The sequence below is a fragment of the Cheilinus undulatus genome, linkage group 7 (assembly GCF_018320785.1).
Source record: "Cheilinus undulatus linkage group 7, ASM1832078v1, whole genome shotgun sequence".
NCBI classification, from domain to species: domain Eukaryota; kingdom Metazoa; phylum Chordata; class Actinopteri; order Labriformes; family Labridae; genus Cheilinus; species Cheilinus undulatus.
Genome location: NC_054871.1, coordinates 2,155,891 through 2,178,662, shown reverse-complemented (window position 1 = coordinate 2,178,662; position 22,772 = coordinate 2,155,891). Strand labels below are relative to the sequence as shown.

At 39.9% G+C, this 22,772-nt stretch overlaps 1 protein-coding gene across 2 annotated transcripts in view; it reads right to left on the bottom strand.

Annotated features, from left to right (window-relative positions):
* The window catches only part of patj (PATJ crumbs cell polarity complex component), a 207,865-nt gene that overhangs the window by 108,126 nt on the left and 76,967 nt on the right, over positions 1–22,772 (bottom strand). For both annotated transcript variants that reach the window (XM_041791897.1, XM_041791898.1), the window contains exons 19-27: positions 20,601–20,810; positions 20,442–20,516; positions 8,460–8,771; positions 8,193–8,295; positions 6,554–6,617; positions 2,727–2,801; positions 2,567–2,638; positions 1,316–1,493; positions 1,119–1,229 (exon numbers count right to left, since the gene is read on the bottom strand). In XM_041791897.1, coding sequence (XP_041647831.1) covers positions 1,119–1,229; positions 1,316–1,493; positions 2,567–2,638; positions 2,727–2,801; positions 6,554–6,617; positions 8,193–8,295; positions 8,460–8,771; positions 20,442–20,516; positions 20,601–20,810 — 1,200 coding nt within the window. The remainder of the gene's footprint in view (positions 1–1,118; positions 1,230–1,315; positions 1,494–2,566; positions 2,639–2,726; positions 2,802–6,553; positions 6,618–8,192; positions 8,296–8,459; positions 8,772–20,441; positions 20,517–20,600; positions 20,811–22,772) is intronic.

The window sequence follows — 22,772 nt, the reverse complement described above, 5'->3', positions numbered from 1 at the left end:
GCCTTCACTGGAGATAAGGGGTCTAGCCCAGACCCTGAAAAACAGCCCCATACCATATTCCTCCTCCACCAAACTTCACAGTCAGACAGGTAACGTTCTCCCAGCATCCTCCAAACCCAGACTCACCCATCTGACTGTAAACAGAGAAGATGATTGGTCACTCCACAGTCCAGTGTTGGTGTGCTTTACTCCACTCCAGCTGATGCTTGGCATTGGACTTTATGATGTGAGGCTTGTGTGCAGCTGCTTGGCCATGGAGAACCATTCATGAAGCTCCTGCTTCAGTTTTAGTGTTTGCATTGATGCCAGTGGAAGTTCAGAACTCTTCTCCATCAGCTGAGGGTTGGAGACTTTTATGCTCCTTAGCAGTCGTTAACCCTGCTCTGTGACGTGGTCTTCTGCTTCGTACTGGAGTTGCTGTTGTTCCTAAACTCTTCCACTTTCTAATAGTATCAATGACAGCTGACTGTGGAATATCTAGCAGGAATGAAATATCACCAACCTTCTTGTTGCAAAGGTAGCATCATCACAGACACGCTGAAAGTCTCTGAGCTCTTAGAATGACACGTTTAGGATCACTAGTATTTGAGACCACATGGATAGGTGATGATTTTATACACCTGTGGGTCTGACTGAAACACCTGAAATCAATAATTAACAGGTGTGGTCAAATACTTTTGTCCGTATAGTGCATTTAACATCCATCTGGGTGACTACCCACTGAAAGGGCAGAGCCTTTGATAAAAATCTCAGAGGGTGACTGGATGAATGTTGTTGGTTGTTTTCATTACAGGCCAATCAGAACTAACAAAACATGAGACTCAGTGAGCACGCACAGATCTGGAGTGAACTCGCCACAATAGCCACCGTGGTTGCTGACTATTACTGGAGCCAACAAACTCATGCTGAGGCTGCTCAGAAGATCATTAATTACTTATCTGCAGGAAAATATTTCTTTACTCTTCTTTTAATAAAGAAACATGGTCGAGTTCTGATCAGTTCCTCCAGCCTTTGGGTGTTTTCCTCCACTGTCTGATGAATTTAGACATGAACTTCTTATGTGCTTCAGGGGTTGATGAAGTTAAATTTAAAGTGGGCAGTAGTGAGTGCGTTCTTACCCGTGGCGTCGCTGACAGGCTCTGAACAATGAAGACGACGGGGCTGGGAGCTGATTTGATGGCATCAACTGCCTCCTCATGACTGGCAGCCCTAAGGTCAACACCTGACACCTGCACAGAAAAGCCCAGCTTCTCTTAGAAATACAGCACATGCATTCTATCACACATGCAGATCCAGGAATTAGCCTTGTCCCTACCTCCAGGATCTTGTCCCCGGTCTTTAAACACTGGGTTTTTGCAGCAGGGCTGTTCGGGAGAACCTGTTTGATGAAGATCCCCTTCAGCTCCTCGCCGTTCCTCAGACGCTTGATGACGTGGCGACCTCCTACGATGCTCAGCCCCAAAGACTGGCCCTCCTCAGGCCACACCTCCACCCTGCACCACAACAACAGAATATAAAACCATACCCAGTTTATAAACCAGCGTTTCTCAACCTTGCTCAACCAAAGAGTCAAATCATTTAAAAATACCTTTGCAAGAGCCTCAATCTAAGTGGTGAAAAGGGGCAAAAAGGGTTAAAGTGGCAACAAAAATAAGTGAAGGGTAACAAAAATGGTCAAAAAAGTAGCAAAAAAAGTGGCAAAAATGGGGGAAAAAATGGCAAAAATGGGTAAAAAAATTACATAAAATGAGTTACAGGTGGCAAAAACGCTCAAAAAGTGGCAAACACATAGCCAAAATTAGTGAAAGGTCACTAAAATGGACTAAAGTGGCAAAAATGGGCAAAAAGTGGTAAAAAAAAACTGTTGAGATAAAATGGCAAAAAACTTGGTGAAAAGTGGCAAAAATGGGTGAGAAATGACAAAAAATTATTTACAGGTGGCAAAAATGATCAAAAGAAGCAAACACAGCAAAATTGTGTGAGAAATGACTGAACTGGCCAAAAAGCAGCAAAAGTGGCAAAATTGGTGAAAAGGGGCAAAATAGGAATAGAACAGCAAAAACATGGGTGAAAAGTGGCTGAAATGGGGACAAAGTGGCAAAAATTGGCTGAGAAGTGACAAAAAAATGAGTGACAGGTGGCAAAAATGGTCAAAAAGTGGATAAAAACTGGGAACAATAGGTGAAAAGTGGCAAAAATGGGTGAGAAGTGACAAAAAATGAGTGACCAGTGGCAAAAATGGTCAAAAAGTGGCAAATACATAGCCAAAATTAGTGAAAGGTTACTAAAATTGACAAAAGTGGCAAAAATGGGCAAAAAGTGGTTAAAATTTGTTCAAATAAAATGGCAAAAAAATTTAAAAAAATTATTTACAGGTGGCTAAAATTGCTAGAAAGCAGCAAACACATAGCAGAACTGACTGAGAAGTGACTGAACTGGCCAAAAAGCAGCAAAATTGGCAAAATTGGAATAGAACAGCAAAAACGTGTGAAAAGAGGCTGAAATGAGGAGAAAGCAAAACATAAAAATAAAATAAAACAAACAGAAAATTTAACAAGTGTGTAACCTGCGTGGAGCTCCCCAGTGACTGAAGGCCGGTGTCTCCTCGCCCTCCCCATCCTCTCTCTCGGGAAGATCACTGATAACACAAAAACAAAATCCCAGTATTTATTACAGGTTTCTGACTGCTCGTTTCTGATTGGCTGAATATGAAGGAGACTTCCTACCCTCCTCTGATTGGTAGAGAGGCTCCTCCTTGGCCTCGCTTCTTTCTCCTCTTCAAATCAGTCATCCTGATAGACCTAAACAGAGAAAAAACAGAGTCAGAAAGATCCTCAATGAGGAAAGACCTTTGCACATCAATCACAATGTGAACAGCACAAAAATGTGAAAAATTCAGAGCCACATTTTGACGCGCCTGTCTGCTCACAGAAGGGATGGGATTTTCAGAATAAATTTTGCAGATTCTAAAAGTTTCAGGCTGCAAAAGTAAACTGAGGGTTCTGTCTCCCTCTCATCATTCCTTTGAGCTGCTACTCACAGGTAGGAGGTCAGTGACTTTTTAGAAAGATAAATAAAACTAATAACAATATTAAGGGTGCACTCCATGTTCCCTGTGGGGGGGGGGGGGGGCTCACCTGTTTGTGTTATGGACTAGTCAGACGAGTAATGTGAGGGAGGTGACTGACCCGGAGCAATGATTAGCCGTACATTTGAGGTCAGAGACTGAAGTATTCACACAGGACTAGCATCACCTGTGGTCCTCTGATAATTTGTTAGGTGGCACATTTGCACAGATTGAGTGAAGTCTGTACTGTACTCAAATGTCCAGACATATCTGAAGGAAACATGGAGGTGCTGCAAGGCTGCAGAAATGAAAACACACCAGGAATTCTTATTTCTAAAGTTCATTAACGATGCAGTGTTGTGCACATCTTCATCTGTCATAGACGACATGCTAAAGTGTTTTTTCTTCTGTTTAAACGTTTTTAGAGCTGTAGAAAGCTGATTGTCCATGATTTATAAACTAGTAAAGAATCTCCACTAACATATCTGCAGCTGATCAGACAGAGAAGAGGAGGGAGAGGAAGAAAATTCAGCATCCCCCCCGTTAATGTATGAGGGAGAAAGACGTCTAATATGAAGTATAAATATCTCCCATCATTGTAAAGGTTTTTGTTCAGTCGATGCTGTGAATATTCTTCTGCACTCTTAATTTTGGTTGGTTAAGCACCAGAAGCAGCCCTCCTCACAGCTCAGCTGTTGCAGCCGAGACACGTTTCACATTAAAAATTATGCTCTGCATGAACTGTGCTGCTAATAATCCTGATAGAAGATCAGACACAGGTAAAGAGAAACTGTATGGGGAAAAGCAGAAGTGCTGTTTGTATGATGAGAGCAGAGGTTTCTGCATCTGAACAGCAGAGTTTAAATAAAAAAGTCAAATAAATTTATTTTTTTTAACATAAGCTGGCATTAACTGAAAGCAGAAGTGCTGTTTGTAGCCTAAATTAGTCAAAATATGGTTGACATTAGGGCTGGGCAATTAACCAAAAATTAGATTAAATCACAATACAGTCTGCCGCAGTTTTCACATCGCAGAGGTGCAGTATTTCTTTGACCTGAAATTTGTGTTAAAATAGCAGTTTTAAACTTTTATTCGCAGCAGAGATGTTATGCATTACATATTAGCAAACATTCAATAGCCTATAACAGGGGTGTCAAACTCAAGGCCCAGGGGCCAAATCCGGCCTGTAGAACGATTGTATCCGGCCCGAAGGATCATCTCATATTTGTATTCTAACTGGCCCACCATTATGAGGTCGGCAGATTTCCTCCAGTATAAAAATGTAAACTTCAACTTGATTATTTAAAATATCCTTGTTAAAACAAAAATCGGAAAAAGCAAAGAGTAAGAAAGGTTCCATAAAAAGTCAAGAATGTGGGGAAAGAAATTAATGTGATTTATTTCATATTTTCAATTCTGCATCTTAAGATTACGACTCAGACTTATAATTTTGACTTTTCATTTCATACTTTGAACTTTTCAACTCAGAAATTGGACTTTATATGTCACATTTTTATCTTTTAGTTTCACAATTAAATATTTTAAGTAATATTTTGACCTTTTCAACTCCTTACTTTGGCTTTTTAATCCCATATTTTGACTTTTAAAAACATGATTTCAAATCTTTTTCTCATATTTTGACATTTTGAATGAACATTTTGTACATTTTATATCAGAGTTTGACCTTTTCCACTCCCAATTTTAAATTTTAGTCATATTTTTAACTTTTTAGGTCATCATTTTGAAGTCTAGCTAATAGTCTGATATTTTCAACTTCTAATTTTTTGGCTTTTTAATCCCATGAATTTGAACTACCAGACTAACAATTTAAAATTCTAAGTATATTTTGACATTTAAAGTCATGATTTCAAATTTGATCTCATATTTTGACCTTCCAAACTCATGGTTTCAACTTTCTCCTCACACATTTGCCTTTTAAAACATTATTTTTCTATTTTTAATATCGTGTTCTGATCTTTTGAACTAATAAGTTGGATTTTTTAATATCTCAATGATTTATCATCAGTGCTATTTTTTTATTTCATATTTTATTACAGATGAAAATGAGGTTGACAGTTATGGTTAAATGTTGACCCTGGTAGACACTCAGCTTAGACCTAAATCCAGAATCTGGCCCCTGCTGTGATTGAGTTTGACACCCTTCATCTATAAAAACAATTCTACCTTTATTTTTGTACTTTTTTCTTATTAAATATGAGAATGACAAAAACCCTTTAATGCAACAATTCATATCCAATTTGCTACACGAGTCCAAATCATCAGAATTAGATTTTTCTAAAGAATTTTTCAGCCCTTATTTAGGAATAAAAGAGAGTTAAGGAATAATCTTATATCAAATCACAATATTGAGGAAAAAAAAAATTAGATTAGTTTAATTAGATTACTTTCCAAATCATTCAGTCCTAGTTGACAGTGTCCTATGAAGTCTCTACTATTTTTATTTTCTTTAAGCAGAAAAAAACGCATGCACCTTTAAAAATCATAACGACCCTTAATTACAGAGATTCTGATTTGCACAGGATTAGTATTACCTACCTTTTCACCCTACAAACAGACATGGCCGATACACATTAATAACACGGACACCCTACACGATTATTACAAAACACCAGAAGTCCATAGGTAATGCTAATCCCATGAGAATAGGGCTTTAGTTATTAAATGCTCATAGGAGTAAAATGCATGGTGCATCGATGATGACATGGATATGTCGGGGTTAGTGTTGCCTTAATCTGGGCTTTATGATCGCAGATTAAAAACAAACAATTTAGCACTGGCTACAGACACACATTCATCTAAAAAGGGGACAAATATCATGCAGTGTTGCTCCTCTGTCTGCCTCAAAACTCTTCTACCACTGGAATGTGATCTCTGTCCTTTTATAATTTATATTTTCCTAATCTTTGTGTTTTTATGGCTTTTATTTGGTTTATGTTTGTTACGTGTTTCTGTCATTTTATAGGTTTTATGGTGTTTTTGACAGTATAAAAAAATTGTTATTAACACATTAAAGTTCAATTTACATTTAAAAAATGTGCATTCACAGTTTAAGCTATATTTCCAAGAAGAAAAGTAAACTTTGTTTAAACTGCTCCATGCTGCAGCATTTTCAACCAGCAGAGGGCGCCATAAGACTGTGAAACAACAAGAAGGATGAGGTTCAATCTGTTGTTACAGACTCAACCTGCCAGCCTTCATTCAAACAACCACAACTCCTGAGCACTGACCACAGCTCACGACCTCTGACCCCCACCCCCATTAAACCCCCACTCCCCCCTCCTCCCACTGTCTGACTGCAGGTACAGTACAGACGATCAATCTACAGAAACAAAAGATTCCACAGGAGCTGTACGTCTGAGCTCAGACCACTTTAAACATTCTCAATCTGCTTTCAGGGACCGTTTGTGTTTAATAGTCATTTCAGATAGAGAGAGGACAGATCAGACAGGAAGTGATGGTACTGACTCTGTGTCGGTGTCAGTCAGGGTGAGCTCAGAGTCAGCTTCACTGTCTCTGGAGTCTGGGAGACCTGCACACAAAAACACAGACACTCGATGAGTACATCCAGTGTTTCTACACTTTACTGTCTTACTGTACCTGAACCTGTCACTGACTACATGCTGCTAAATTATTGTCCTAAAGTTTGGTTCCTAACTGGTGGGTTTAAACCAAAAAGAGGATCACAGAATCATTTTCAGGGGTTGTCGACGTGTGCTTGAAATAAAAAGAGGCAAAAGTTTAGCATGTGCTTTTGTTTTAAAGGATATGTCTCCATCTCTTTACTACGCCATCTTTTGTTCAATCACAAGTCCAAACGACCTCACTACTTATTAAAAATATTTGGTTACAACTGAAATTGTACCAAAAGTCTGCTATGGTTTCTTATTAAGGTGATGAATCCTGATGAAAGTCCAGTTGTAAACCACTGGTGTAAAATGTTTGAATGCTGTAATCCATTGGTTGCATGGACTGTCTTACTATTGCAAACACCAATCTATATCAGCTGTAAATATCAGTCTATATAAGCTGTTAATGTCAGCCTATATCAGCTGTAAATATCAGTCTATATCAGCTGTAAATATCAATCTATATCAGCTGTAAATATCAGTCTATATCAGCTGTAAATATCAGTCTATATCAGCTGTAAATATCAGTGTGTATCAGCTGTAAATATCAGTCTATATTAGCTGTAAATATCATTATATGTCAGCTGTAAATATCAGTCTACATCAGCTGTAAATATCAGCCTATATCAGCTGTAAATATCAGTCTATATCAGTGGTAAATATCAGTCTATATCAGCTGTAAATATCAGTCTATATCAGCTGTAAATATCAATCTATATCAGCTGTAAATATCAGTCTATATCAGCTGTAAATATCAGTCTGTATCAGCTGTTAATATCAGTCTATATCAGCTGTAAATATCGGTCTGTATCAGCTGTTAATATCAGTCTATATCAGCTGTAAATATCGGTCTGTATCAGCTGTATATATCAGTCTATATCAGCTGTAAATATCAGTCTATATCAGCTGTAAATATCAGTCTATATCAGCTGTAAATATCAGTCTGTATCAGCTGTTAATATCAGTCTATATCAGCTGTAAATATCGGTCTGTATCAGCTGTATATATCAGTCTATATCAGCTGTAAATATCAGTCTATATCAGCTGTAAATATCAGTCTATATCAGCTGTAAATATCAGTCTGTATCAGCTGTTAATATCAGTCTATATCAGCTGTAAATATCAGTCTATATCAGCTGTAAATATCAGTCTATATCAGCTGTTTATATCAGTCTATATCAGCTGTAAATATCAGTCTATATCAGATGTAAATATCAGTCTATATTTGCTGTAAATATCAGCCTATATTTGCTGTAAATATAAACCATATATCAGCTATAAATATCAGTCTATATTTGCTGTAAATATCAGCCTATATTTGCTGTAAATATCAGCCTATATCAGCTGTAAATATCAGCATATATCTGCTGTAAATATCAGCCTATATGTGCTGTAAATATCAGCCTATATTAGCTGTAAATATCAGCCTATATGTGCTGTAAATATCAGCCTATATTAGCTGTAAATATCAGTCTCACCCAGGATCAGCTTTCCTACAGACGCAATGCTCTCATGGTCTGATTTCTGCAGCTCATCCTCCTCTTGCTCTCTAATCTCCTCCTCCTTCTCTCTAAGACGGATCTGAGACAAAGAAAAGTCAAATGTAACTACAAAATAAAAAAAACCAATTCATATTGGTACTGACACTAAAGAAGAACATTAACAATTATATAACTTGTGTTTTAAATACTGCAATAACTCTGACAAAGGGAGGAAAATTACTAAAGTTAGGCCTGCCTGCTCACCTCCTCTGCTCCTCTGGCCTGTTTAGATGAGCTGAGCTTCCACTCCTCCCATGATGGAGGAGGTTTCCTGGGGAGGGATCCTGTGATCGCCTCCTCTTTCTGCTGCTTCTTCACCTCCTCTTTCGTCTCCTCCTCCCCTTCTTCGTCCACGGCCATTTCTCTGCCGTCGTCCATGGGCAGGAGGAGGTCAGATGTCATAGAGGAGGTGGCGTAGCGAGGCAGACCTCCGTCCAGGATCAGCTCTGGCTCCTCCTCCTCCTCCGCCTCCTCTTGTCTGAGGTCTTCTGGAAGGATGGAGCCGTCACCGAAACCCTGAAACACCAAAACACAGAGAGGGACGGCCGTGTTAACTGAGAGGGAAACGATGCAAAGAGACAGCAGGATGGAGGCTGAAACATAAAAATGATCGTGACGGAGCTCGAGTCAGAAACCCTAAAAGAAGAAAAATAATGGCCTATTTAATACAAACCAGCACAGTAAAGCTTTAAATAAACACACAAATCATTGCTGTGGTTTCAACTCTGCAAAGATGGAGGAATATGCAGAGAATTATCACATTTATTTCAGTTCATCCTGAGAGGAACAGCAGTCTTTCTGCCGACATTTTTCAGAAACCGCTCATATCAGTGTTTAAGCATTTTAAAACATTGCTTCTCTGACTTTTAATATTTAAGGCAGCAATGTAAAACAAATTTTAAAAAAATCAAATGATCTCCTGCTGCCTCTAAAAAGTGAAATTAATTCAAATCTGACACAATAGGAGAGCTTTAATTCAAGCACTGCCCATCTTTATGAGTATTTATCTCAGTAAATACTCTGTCGTGGGGTGGATCGGAGGTTTTCTCTACAGCAGGTGAAAAGTCTGAGGAACTCTGGAGAAACTTTGAGCTGTCTGCCTTGAGCTCATCAGCGAGCACTAAATCTGAAACTTGACTCACTTTGAACATTAGCCTTCATCTCTGAGCACATAAAGGTTTCCTCCAGCTCCCCAAAGAGCCTCCTCAGCAGATACTGAGGGGATATCCTGTTCTTAACATTACCATGCAGACATTAGCCCGCCCGGGGAAATATTAATGACAACACTTAGGCTAATTTCCATCGACGAAGCCTCAGCGTCAAGGACTCTGCTCCTCTTCTTTTAATTTGGCCCGGGAAGCCGGCCCAGCGCGGCCGTATAATGGAGGTGAGGAGCAGACGGCGGCCACAGCACAGAGCTCATAACGCTAACAGGATGTTCTCAGACTGATGTGTTGGCTGTGACTGCACGGCCTCATATTCACAAGATTTAAAGACGTGTCATTTAATATCTCTGCCATTAGAAGATGAGGACGGTTCAGATGACGAGTCCTGAGTCTCTGCAGAGTCTCAGACTGCAGAGCAACACTGCAGACGGAGGGACGCTTCAACTAAACAGCCTTTCCTCAGGCAGAGGAACCATTTAAAGCAACTTTAGTTGACGTAGAAACACTGATGGATCGTGTTTTCTTTCCTGTGTCTGCTCTGACATCTGAAAGAAAGAAATGCTGTTTCTCTGAGGGAGAATATTTTTATCTGAGGACTTTCTTTTACCTAAAACACCAAAGAGAAATAAAAGCTCCATCATGTTTAAGCTACATATCTGAGTGGGTATCTCAGTCTGACACTGAAAGGGGGGTGGGGACCGAACGCTTGAGTTTAGGTTTGAAAAATTAAGTGTTTAGTTTTAGTTCATGCAGGCCACAGAGTCGCACGGCCGAGATCCAGATCAGCTGATCTCACTGAGCTCTCATCAGCTGACAGCCAGCTGATCTGCTTTAAGCATGCTATTGGCTAATGGTAAGCTGCGTTTTGCAACCCTCCTCCACCCCAGCTCCTCCTTTATCCTGCTTCTGACTGAATCAGAGTCATTCTGTTGTCACTGATGTCTGCTCTGCTCTGCTCTGGATTTTCGCTGCTTCTCTCCCTGCCTCAGGCTTTTCCTGTCGTACATGTGCTGTTTCTGTTTCATGTAGACTCATGGAAGAGTAGGGGGATCCCAGAGCAGTCACACCGCCAAATATGAATAACAGCGATGGGTGTAAATAACGAACCACTAATAAAGAGAAATATTTATAATCACAAATCACGTGTTTTTTGACAAAGTGGTCCTGACTGAACTGGTCCTAATATTTATTTATTTATTTATTGGTTTATTTGACAGGGACAGATGCAGGAAACATAGAGAACTAAACGACAATTTTCCATGTACTACACCACAGCATTTGTAGCTAATGCTAATTTCCAATGCCTGTCCCTGAGAGGGGATCACATAAAACATACAGAAAACATAATTACATAATTCATTCAATGCTCTATGTACAGTTTACTCCATATATTCAAGACCTGCAAGTGTACAATACCTATCTTGTGCAAAGATCTATAATCACAGATATACAAACATAAATTTATACGTATTTGAAAATGAAACATGCAGCATCTACTTAAGTTCTACTGTGAAACTTACACAGCTATAAACCTTTGGACAGAGGAATCAAATGTGACCTGGACTTATTTTACAACAACAAGGTTAATGAGTGTTATTTTTTTGAGTCCAAAGCTGGTGCCCTCTTGTTCTTGATGTGCTGAATATCTGATCTGGATCAGGAGCAGCTCAGACTGGACCAGTTAGTGAACGTCGACCGAATTTCTGAACCTCAACATCTCAACAAGGGGTTGCAACATTTCCGTTCATCCATCATCTTTGGCTCATCCAGGGCCTTGTTCTGGCTGAACAAGTCAACCCAGACGGCTCTCTCTATTGCTTTATTTTTTGGTAACCTGACACTCCAGAGAGGCGGTTTCAAAGATCTGATGCATGGATAAAATCTCCCAAACAGCATCTGGGAAGGGAAGAACTTTTCTTCTTGGAAGGTGGCTAGCCGAACGTTCTGTCTGCCACATTCATGATGGGCCAATCAGAGCAACAAGACAAAATGATGTAGCAAGCATGCACAGCTCTGGTAGTAACCTGAGCTCATCAGACAGGTGCTGCTGAAGTTTATGAACAGTGGAGCTTGTTTGAGGATAAAATTCACGCTGAGGCTGTTCAGATGAAGCCGGTCTCTGGCAGGAAAACTTTCAGTGCAGCTCTGAGCTCTTCCTTTATAAAGTGGTCCAGTTTTGTTAAAAATGCCGCTATACTAGATCTACATCCAAGGTAAATGCAACACCTGCAGCAGCCATTCCCTCTTCAGTACATCTAAACCACCGCCTCACTGACGGGTATTTCTGTTGAGCTAAAACAGGTCAAATTTACCCATTATTAGAAAGCATTGATTTTCATGAACAGCACTGATCAAGAGGTTTATGTGAGCACAGACAATGAACAGCTGACCACAGAAGAAAACTAGGCCACTGTCAGATGATCCATCACATCCAAAACTGCCTTAGGACTAATCACTCAACCTTAAAACTTTTCCAACATCAGGTTCGTCTTCACTCAAATAATTTTATTCATCAACTAACATTTCACACTAATGAAATCTGTTTTTGTCTGGTACCCATGTTTCAGATTGATCTATGACTTATGATTAGGCAGAGAAACAACACAGAGAGGAAGTTTTCATGGAAACGTCTATCGTTTATCTGCTGGTGTGGAATAGAAGAGGGAAAATCAATGGTTTCTTATGGGGTCAGTTTTACCTGCATGGTGGTTCTGGGTATAAACGGCCAGGAAAATTATCAAGAAAATTATCAATACAATATTAGAGCTTAAAGTAAATTTTACCTGATGGCAGTTAATAAAGCTGGACAATCTACCTGCTTTGCAAGGTTAATTCTTGGGCCCTAACTGCAAATATTCCAACTGTTTTTACAGTCTGAAATATCAGAAAAAAAAATTCTTATGGAATCTCATTTCACCTGCTAAGCCCGAGCCTCTTTTATTAGGCTACTGCTCAAAATTTACAGTCCATCTTTAAATGAGTGTAGCTCTGTAACTACATGATCTATTTGAATGATCAAGGCACAAAAATGAAGAAGGTACTTGTGAAATTTGTTCAGAAATGTAAATATGTGTATATATGTTACGCGTTTAGCACCACATTTTGACATTACCTCTTTCAACTTTCAAGCCAGTAGAGGGTTATAAGGACAAAGTACGAGAGATTTTGGTAAAAAAAAAAAAAAAAAAAAAAAATATATATATATATATATATATATATATATATATATATATATTCACATATATGTGTATATATATATATATATATATATATATATATATATATCTCCAAGTGAAATCCCCTCTTGTGCCATTTGGGCCCAATTTGGTCCAATTTGGCCCAATCTCTGCCATCTGAAATATCTCAGGTATCAATTTTTTTTACTCATATGCCATTATAGGTGGTCACTAAATCATGGAATTCTTTTTTTTTCCCTCAAATCACCCAGACCTCCATATAGTTCCCTTTCAAAGGAAGTCTTACAAAGGAACCAAAGTTTGACACCAAGAGGAGCAGATTTATTTTCAATGTCACAAAAAACACAAAATAAAGTGCAGAAAACTAAAAGAAACTGTTGAAACAAATGAAAACTGCACAAACATGACTAGAATTTTCAGTAGAGGCTGGGCTCTCAAATGCAACCATGTTTGTGTCTGTAGTACCAGGAACCATCCCACAGGGGGCGGAAGTGTCTGGCTACGTAGCTCTACGGCTACTTTGATATGTGGTCATTGATTTGATTCCTTCTGAGTTGGATGTGGTGTAGGAAAATGGTTATTTAGGCTTGTAGTTGAGCTTCTTCTGTTTAATTTGATGTGTAACGTGACTATTTTTGTGCAAAACTAGAGTGCACAGAGCGAGTTTGGTTGGATCAAGGCGAGCAGGACCAAATTTGGTCCCACTAGGGCTTAAGAGGTTAACTCCTCTATAGTTCTGTGGGTTAAGGATGTGATGTTTGTTTTTAAACTAGGGAAAACTGTTTTAGAACTTTTATAGAAGAACCCAGTTTTTAACAAACCAACCCTGCCCCTTGACCAGTTCTAAGTTTATTGTTTAAATGTTGGGCTGTCATGTGTGACGTGCCTCTTCAGTGGAGGTCTAGGACAGTGTCTGAGGGGTGGCAGACTGAGGTGGTGGTTCCCATTATATCTCGTTATATGGCATAAAAGTCAGACATGTTTCCAGAACATTAGCCTTCACCACGGCTGTTCCTTATTGCCCCTCTGTGATTTTCATGGGCAGGACCTCAGGGTACAGTCAAGGCGGGGAGGGTTTCTGGCTTGGGGGGGGGGCTAAGAATTTCATCTCCATAGTGTCCTGGAAAAGGTTACTATAGTTAACTCAAACAAAAAACTAGTTTAAATGTAAAAACGGGACGAAGGTGATAAACAGCATAGATGATTTGGAAAGGCTCACACCTCTCTATAGATGGCCTCCCAGCTGACAATGATATCAGAGCAGAAACCAAACCAAAGGTCAGAGGTCAAAGGAGACAGGATTGTTGACAGGCACAGTTCTGGGGAAGGCTACAGAAACATTTCTGCTGCTCTGGAAGTTCCCAAGAGAACGGTGGCCTCCAGGATTCTGACATGGAAGAAGTTTGGACCAACCAGGACTCTTCCAGAGCTGGTCACCATCGGGGGAGAAGGATCTTAGAGAGAGGTAGTGTTGTACTCAAGGCCACGCTTTCCAAGACCAAGACTTGCCCGAGACCAGAGTGCACCGAGACCAAGACAAGACCAAGACCATAAAATCGATTTTAAAAAAGCATGCCAAGGTTGAACGGTTACAGAGCATCTTCTCTTTAATTTTAGTTTTCTTTTTAATAAATCTGACGGATATAAACAAGGTGTTTGCCAAAGCACAACATGCAAAATCTCAAACCTTATTTTTTTTTTAATAACTTCTTGTAAAAATTAAATCCTTGTATGTATTTAAAAGCCACTAACAAGTTGGGAATTATTTGAAAAATCTGAAAATGAGATGTTCCTCTAGATTTGTCAGGTGAATGAGGCCTAAATTAAGTGTTCAGAGGTATTTCTGACTAGAAATAAGAAGGACTGATGTCTGAGTTTTTGCAGGTGTCTGACACATAAGGCACTCGAAAAAAGATTTCCAAGGAGGCAGAACAATCAGTGAGCTGATGCAGCTGTTTTAAGTCAAATTACAACATTAAATAATCAGGAATAGTTCAACTGAAAATAATATATGCCCAGCCTAGGTAAAAAAAACAGTAAAAAATACTCAGAAATCCAAGTTCACCATCATGAGCAAACAAACAGAGGTATGGTTGCTAAAGACCACAAAACATGTCCTCAAAAATCTCCTTTCTTTAATGGGAAATGAAGATTTAAAGAAGATTTTGATTATATTTATGAAACATAAGAGACTGCAGCATTTTGTGACCAAAATATGCACGGTGAGGTTTCATTATGATGAAGAATGGGGATCGTTTATTTTTACCTAGACTGATACTGTTGTTGATATTCCTTATTGATCAGAGTCATTATTGATACCACTTTTCTATAGATCAGAGTAAAGACAAAATGAGGATAAATACTTACAATAGAAATGGTAAGAACTGAGTTGTGTTTGAGCTAAAATGTCATTATTCAGTCTGTAACATCTGTTCTATATCCTTCAAATACAACTTCCTCATATTCAAAGCTGCATTCAGTGATGTTTCCCATCAAAAAAATTTCCTATCTTTTATTGGACATTTAAACATAGCATACCATATAGGATACAGTCATCTAATTTACTGAGGTTACCTGAACGCATCATATTTTCTGTCTCTCAGGTCGTAAAGTTTGCTAATAAAGTCTAATTCTGTCGATTCCAGCACTGATTTCTACACCGGGTTAATATTTTAACAAACAGGACTTGTTGTAAAGTTTGGGAGCACTTTTTTAGTTTTATCTGTGCACATGAAGAATAAAACTGTCTCAGACTCTCCTAGCTCACAGTCTCGTCCTTCTGTCGCCTCCCACCTCTCACTCCCGCTTGTGTGCAGGGGGGTGTGTCCCTCAGTCACGGGGGGTTGTTTTAGCAAGTGCTTCTCATGATAATCACACTGATGAAGTCGAAGAATAGCAGATCAGTACTGGTCTCGACTGGTCTTGATGCAAAATCCCGAGTCCGGCCAGTCCAAGACAAGACCAAGACCTTCAAAATGTGGTCTCAAGACCAAGACCAGTCTCAAGTACTACAACACTAGAGAGAGGAGACCAAGAACCTGATGGTCACTCTGACTGAGCTCCAAAGATCCTGTAGGAGATGGGACAAAGTTCCAGAAAGACAACCATCACTGCAGCTCTCCACTGATCTGGGCCTTACGGCAGAGAGGGCGGAAGGAGACCTGGACTTGTTTAGACAGTTCCAGTCATTACCCCATAAAGCCAGTGATGAGCAGTAGCTGTCCTGATGCACAAAGGTATCTAATTTGAGATCTCATGACTACAAAATCATCACAAACTTCACAGCATTTTAGAGAGCTAATCCGGGACAATTTTACCACGAAGCTGCACTCATGATTTTCTGCTGAACATGCTTTGGCTATTTCATCCTCTTATTGACTTATTACTACTCTGATTATCCTTTTATTCTCAAAGCCAGGCAGCAGACAGGTGTTGCAATAAGCATCAGTTATAAACACAAAGATCCTTCATGTGATGGCTGTTCCCAGTTTGTCTTCACTGAATCTAAGCCACTAATCAGAGATCTGGATCATGGTTTGAATATCCTCCTTAATAATGTTTTGTTGGTGAAAGCACGCTGTGCCTTAAAGGAACACGAAGTTTCTGTGATCAGATAACAGCACAAAGAGAGTAATAATCAATAAAATAACAGATAAAGGAGGTGATGATAACAGTCTGCAGACGTTTCTGTTAAAACAACCAGAGTAAAATAAAAAGTCGGCTGTAAATTTGATGGTTGGTGTTACTGTGAGCGGTTTCTCCTCTTGTACTAACGTGTTAAGCGTTTTGATCTGTGCTCTCAGCGTCTCTTTATCTGCTCACATCAGATCAGAATAATGTGAGCGCAGCAGCAGCTCATCCCTGCAGACGCCGTCTACATGTGACCTCTAAAAGTTAACGAGCTGTGGACGTGGAACGGGGGTCTCTCTCTGGTCAGCGGGCTGGCGTGACAGAAAACGATCCGGCGGAGGAGAGACAGCGCCGACCCCGGCTCGCTTTATGGGAAGCCATCAGAGACCTGTGGGCTGTGAAAAACCCTCTTCAGCCAAATGGGCTGCATATAAAAGAGGGAATAAAACGACGACAGCGCAGAGGACGGAGCAGCAGAAACATCACGAGGACAGAAAGTAACAACGCAGAACATGCAGGAACACTGCAGAGAACAGGAGAGTACAGTAAAGTACATTAAAAACCTGCAGGGAACAGAGGAACAGGAGAGTAAAGGATGCTAAAACTCTGCAGACAACAGCTAAGTACTCCAAATTACATTAATAACCTGCAGGGAACAGAAGAGTACAGTAAAGCACATCTGCAGTTCCAAAAAAGTTGGGTCACTATGTGAAATACAAATAAAAACAGAAGTCAATGATTGTAAAATCTCATAAACCCAGATTTGATTCTGAATAGAACAGAAACAACATATCAGATGTTGAAACTGAGACATTTGACCATTTCATGACAAATATTAGCTCATTTTGAATTTGATGGCAGCAACACATGCCAGAAAAGTAGGGACAGGGAATCTGAGGAAAATGGTCCTGAATGTAAAACTGTGAAGACGTTGAATCTCCCTCCATCTACAGTCCATAATATCATCAACAGATTCAGAGAATCTGGAGAAAGGGACAAGGCTGAAGGGGCCCTCAGGGGCCACTGCATTAAAAACAGGCATGATTCTGTACTGAAATCCCTGCATAGGCTCAGGAACATTTCAGAAATCATTGTCTGTCAACACAGTTGGCCGTCCCATCCACTAATGACAGTTAAATCTGGATCATGGAGAGAAAAAGCCAAATGTGAACAGGATCCAGAAACACTGTGGTCCGTCTTCTCTGGACCAAAGCTCATTTAACATGGAGGAAACATGGAAAACTGTTCTGTGGTTAGAGGAAACCACAGACGCCATGTCCTGTGGACTAAAGAGGAGAGGGAGCATCCAGCTTGTTCTCCTTGCTCAGGTCTAAAGCCTGCATCTCTGATGGTATGGGGTTGCATTAGTGTCTATGGCGTGGGCAGCTCTAACATCTGGAAAGGAACTATCAATGCTGAACAGTAGAGAGAGCTTTTAGAGCAACATATGCTCCCATCCAGACAACGTCTCTGTCAGGGAAGGCCTCGACTATTTCAGCAAGACCATGCTAAACCACATCCATCACAACAGCATGGCTTCACAGGAGAAGAGTCCAGGTCCTGACCTGGTCTGCCTGCTGTCCAGACCTTTCATAAGAGAGCAGGGACCAAGCAACTGGTCTCCTCACTTCCCAGATGTGTAGGGATTGTTGTTAAAAGAACAGGGGATTTGAGAGGGAATAACAATAAATTTCACTCAATATGGGACTCAGTTTTAACATATGTGGGGGGGTCTGGGGGTCTTGCCTGACAGTATTTAGTTGGCTTCTCCTTTTAGGGTTATCTGCCCTCCACAAATTCCAGTCCATCTCGGCATCCCGTCTTTAATTATATTCATTCATTCTCTTTAATCTCAGTACTATTTCCTACATATTTAGTATACTATTTTTTTTTGGCCCTTACTTGTATTTTCCTGTGTTAGTCTGTTTCTAAATTTGGGCTGTGGTCTGGCCTGTTTTCCCTCACATCCCACCCAATTTGCTAAAACTGCCTTTGCATGTATGCCTTCTGTGTTATGACTTGTTCTTTTAATATTTATTTATTTATTTATTTGGCACACTTTACACTTAAAACTTACATGTACTTACATATGTCAAAACTAGGTACAGTGTATCCTCACCTGAAAAGGTTTTGTTTTTAATTTAATGGTAAACCCTATACATAGAGCTATGTGTCCTTGTGTGTGTGTGTGTGTGTGTGTGGGGGGGGGGGGGGTCTCGTTTGTTCAATTTAAAAGAAAAACTGGAAATGTGTATTGTAAGCATATTGATACTCTGTGCTTGTATATTTCAAAATAAAAATTATTCTACAAAAAAAAAAAAAAAAAGAACAGGGGATGCTGCTGAGTGGGAAACATGGTCGTGTCCCTACTTTTTTGAGATGTGTTGCTGCTGTCAGTTTCAAAATGAGCTAATATTTTTCCTGAAATGTTAAAATGTCTCAGTTTAAAATCTGATATGTTGTTTCTGTTCTGTTGTGAATCAAATATTTTACACAGCTATCCAACTCTTTTGGAAATGGGGTTGTACCTTAAAACACTGCAGAATAGGTCCTCTGGACCAACTACTAGTCTGAGCCCTCCGGGGTTTTCTTGCCCAGACCCAGGTGTTAATCTATGAACTGGTGCTAGATTAAGTACCAGCTCTCAACCAGGCCTGGACCTGGTCAGGTGTAAAAGAGGAGAGAAGTATAAGAACGCAGGAAGCTTAACTACACTGAAGAAAATAGCACATGATTATAGAACTGACAGAATAAAGGAGTTATTTTGGAGCTTAATCACGTCAGGATTAACACTTTAATAACAGCTTACCTGGCATCCCCTATCAGGTCTGTGGATGTTTTTATAGAAACTGATTTCATGTTGTCTCATTAACATTTGCACAAAAGCCTGGAAAGAATCAGACATCAACTGAAATCACATTCAGTACAGATTTAATGTCCCTTCTTTTAGCTCGGTAAAAATCTGATGATTCAGGCATTTTTTTTACCATGTACCAAAAAAATATAAAGTGAAAGGAGGTCTGGAGTTAAACTATGGACTCTATGATCTAAAGATTCAGAAATCCACAACTGTGCTGCAGTAGTAGTCCATCAGAGTAACTGCAGTATTATTCAGAGTACTGCAGTACACAGTGTACTGCTGCTGTAGGACCAAAGTGTCCTCAGAGTACCCCCCCCCATCCCCCACCCCCACTTAAGAGAGATGCTGCTGGTTGAGCTGATAGAGCACTTTATAGCATCCAGTCATCCCGCTGAGTCAGCAGCTTCGCGGAGACAGAGCGAAGGGAGAGAGAGAGATTAAGGAGAGGGTGAGAGAAGGTGAACGAGAGGAGAGGGGAGGAGATGAAAGAGAGGAGAGGAAGGAGGTGAAAGAGAGAGGAGAGAGAAGTGAAGGAGGGACAGAGAAAAGAAAACAGGAAGTTCCTTAAGAGAGACGTGTCTGTAGGAAGCTGCAGAATGATCTATCAACGGAAAGTGATCAACATGTTTCAGGGACAGGTTGGCGACGAGACAAAGAAGATGAATGGATTCTTTTTGGTGCAGAGGAAATGAACAGATGCAAGGTTTTAATATTTTTAGATAAAAACAGATTCTAAAGGTGCAAAAATTAAACTGTAAATAGCCCATATTCTGCATCCAATGCACACTTTCCACAGTGAGTGCTTTTGTCTTTCTACAGGACAATAAAAAAAATTGGATTTAACTCTTTTAGCAGAGGTTACAGTTGAGATCATCAGTATGAGGACTAATATGGGACAACTGATGGTAACAAAACTTTCACAAAGCTCTGGTCAAATATTAGTTTGGATGATTTGTTGGTGTTTTCAGTGGAGGATGGCTGTTGTAAACAGCTAAATTATGGTAGCAGCTAACAGGCTAACTTAGAGCTAACGGTGCTAATGTGAAGCTAAGTGCTGCTGCTGTTATGATGTGTTATATGCAGGCATATATTGTGCAGCTGACTGCATGTGTGTAAGGAATAGCTCACAATCTTTGGCAAGACAATAGTGCCAAATTTGAAAATGGCCTTGAACTCTGTGTGCTGCAGAATAAAGATTTGAAACTAAGAAATCAAATAGTTTTGTTTATAATTTTGATCATTTTCCAGTAAAAGCGCAGAGCAGTGTATTTCTGTTGTCTGAGTGAACCGTAATCCCTATGTACTTCAGTAATTGACTGTGTTTGTGTGTTACCTTTGGCACAGGCAGATGGAGGTTGTTTGGAGACTCCTGATGACTGATGTCGGTCCTCCTGTCTCCTCCTTCAACCTTCAAACACAAACAGGAGTTCAGATCAGACCCACAGTGAGACAAAGCACATTTAAACCGTCAGAGAGAGTCCCACAGACATACCACCAGAGGTTTTCTGATGCCGAGTCGAACCGTTCCAGGCGGGGCAGACTTCAGGACCTCAACGGCCTCGCTCAGAGTCAGCTGATCCACCTGAGTCTGGTTCACTGACACTAGTTGATCTCCGGGGAGTAAACCTCCGTGACGCTCTGCTGGACTGCCGGGGACCAGAGAGCGGACCACCATCACACAGCGGCTGGGGTCCACGGGGTCCTGAAGAGAGAGTCCAGTATTACTGTAACAGCCTTTAGTCTGGGTTAGTCGTCTATTAAACTTCTGTTAAAGGAAATTATAATGAATGAGAGCCTACAACTACAGCCGGACTTCTTTAAAAACCTGCACACCAGAGAAAAGATCACAATTAATACCAAAGGTTTCAGCTTTTGCTGTATTTATGATTCAAAATACAACATCAATAACATGAAGGGCACTGCTACCACAGAAACACATGACAGAAAAGAGGAAATTTAACTATAATAAATGTATTTATTACAGCTCTGTATCCAAACAAAGACGCAGATAAAGTCTACACAGCCAGAGCCAGGGCTCGGCTTACAGACCTGCCTCAGATTTTCTCTAAAGCTCTGAATTTTTCAGGTTTGTAAAAGGTATGCTGATGCTGTGTAAGGACCCTGCTGATAAAAACAGCCGTTTCGTTCTTGTAGATAAAGTGACTAAAAACGCATTTTTACTTCATAGAATTTAAACACACAGGAATAGAAAAGTGATTTAACATCACACTAATGAGGCCACATTTTAGTCATGAAAAACATCTAAGTTTATAAAATTAAGCTGAAAAATCATGAAAAATTAGGCAGTAAAATCTGCTCTAGGAATGTGTGGACGTGTCAGCTGAGCCTAAGCCACGCCCACTCAGGAGAAATAGGACTCTCTTAAAACAATAAAATGCTTCTGATCAGAGCTCAGCTGCCTGGCTCTGTGCCAGAGCAGAGACAGAAGTCTGGGATAATGTTTACTGTTTTCTGGTACAAATCTCTCTCTTATGATCCTTTAATAACCTGTAGACCACTGTGGCTGATAGATTTGGTAAATTTACCTCACAGTGAACAAGAAAACAGCATGTAGCTGGCTGTTAACTTTCATTGAAGGCAGTAGCATCACATAACAACAGACTGGACTGAGATGAAATGCTCTGTGATTTTATATCATTGTAGCATTAGGGGGGCGGGGTCATTCCTATAGAGGCCGATGACATCATGGGCGTAGATTCAGGAAAGAGGTGACCAACTTTCACACATAGATCTCTGTGTTTTCACATGTTTACAGCAACCATATTCCAACAATTCAGTGTGTTAAGACACCAAGTTTGAATTTCACTTTATAGGGAAATTCGTGCATCATTCATTCATTTAGTATTTGATTGATAATTGCATATCAAATAAATGAAAAATGGCTCATTGTTCACTTTTCTGTTTTAAAAACCAAATCTAGTAATGAAAAAAGTGTTCATTTTCTAGTTGTTATTTCTGAAGCAAAAGCAAATAAACAAGAAATGACACATGCTTTTTGACTTTTGCTATTTATGTTGGGATCAAAGAATATAATATGAAAAAACAGCTGTAAGCAGTCAATTTGATTGCAATATTTTTTTTGTGTAACCTGGTGCAGGTGTTGTGCTCAGAAAAGCATCCTGAGAATCGCATGCCCATCACTGAGGAGTTCACGCTTCCTGTAATGATATATGGGAACACAAATCCCAGCAGTTAGGGCGCACTCACACTAGGCAATCTGTACTGTGCCTGGGTACGTTTGAGCCTAAAAGTCCAGTACGTTTGACCAGCATGACTACACCCTTCCGTGCTTGGATGTGGCATGCTTCCCTGGCTCAAGCAGGGAAGGACAAGGTGGACCAAAGCATGGCACGAATGCAAATGAAGGAGCACAAGTGCAAGAATGTGACTTAACTTGGTGCCGGTGTTTGTGTTTCTGTATATTATTCCAGGAAGCGTGAACTCCTCAGTGATGGGCATGTGATTCTCAGGATGCTTGTCTGAGCACAACACCTGCACCAGGTTATGCAAATTAATATTGAAATCACACTAACTGCTTATGCCTGTTTTTTCATATTACATTCTCTGATCCCAACATTTATAGCAAAAGAAAAAAAAGGCAAATCATTTCTTGATTATTTGATTTCATTTCAGAAATGAAAAC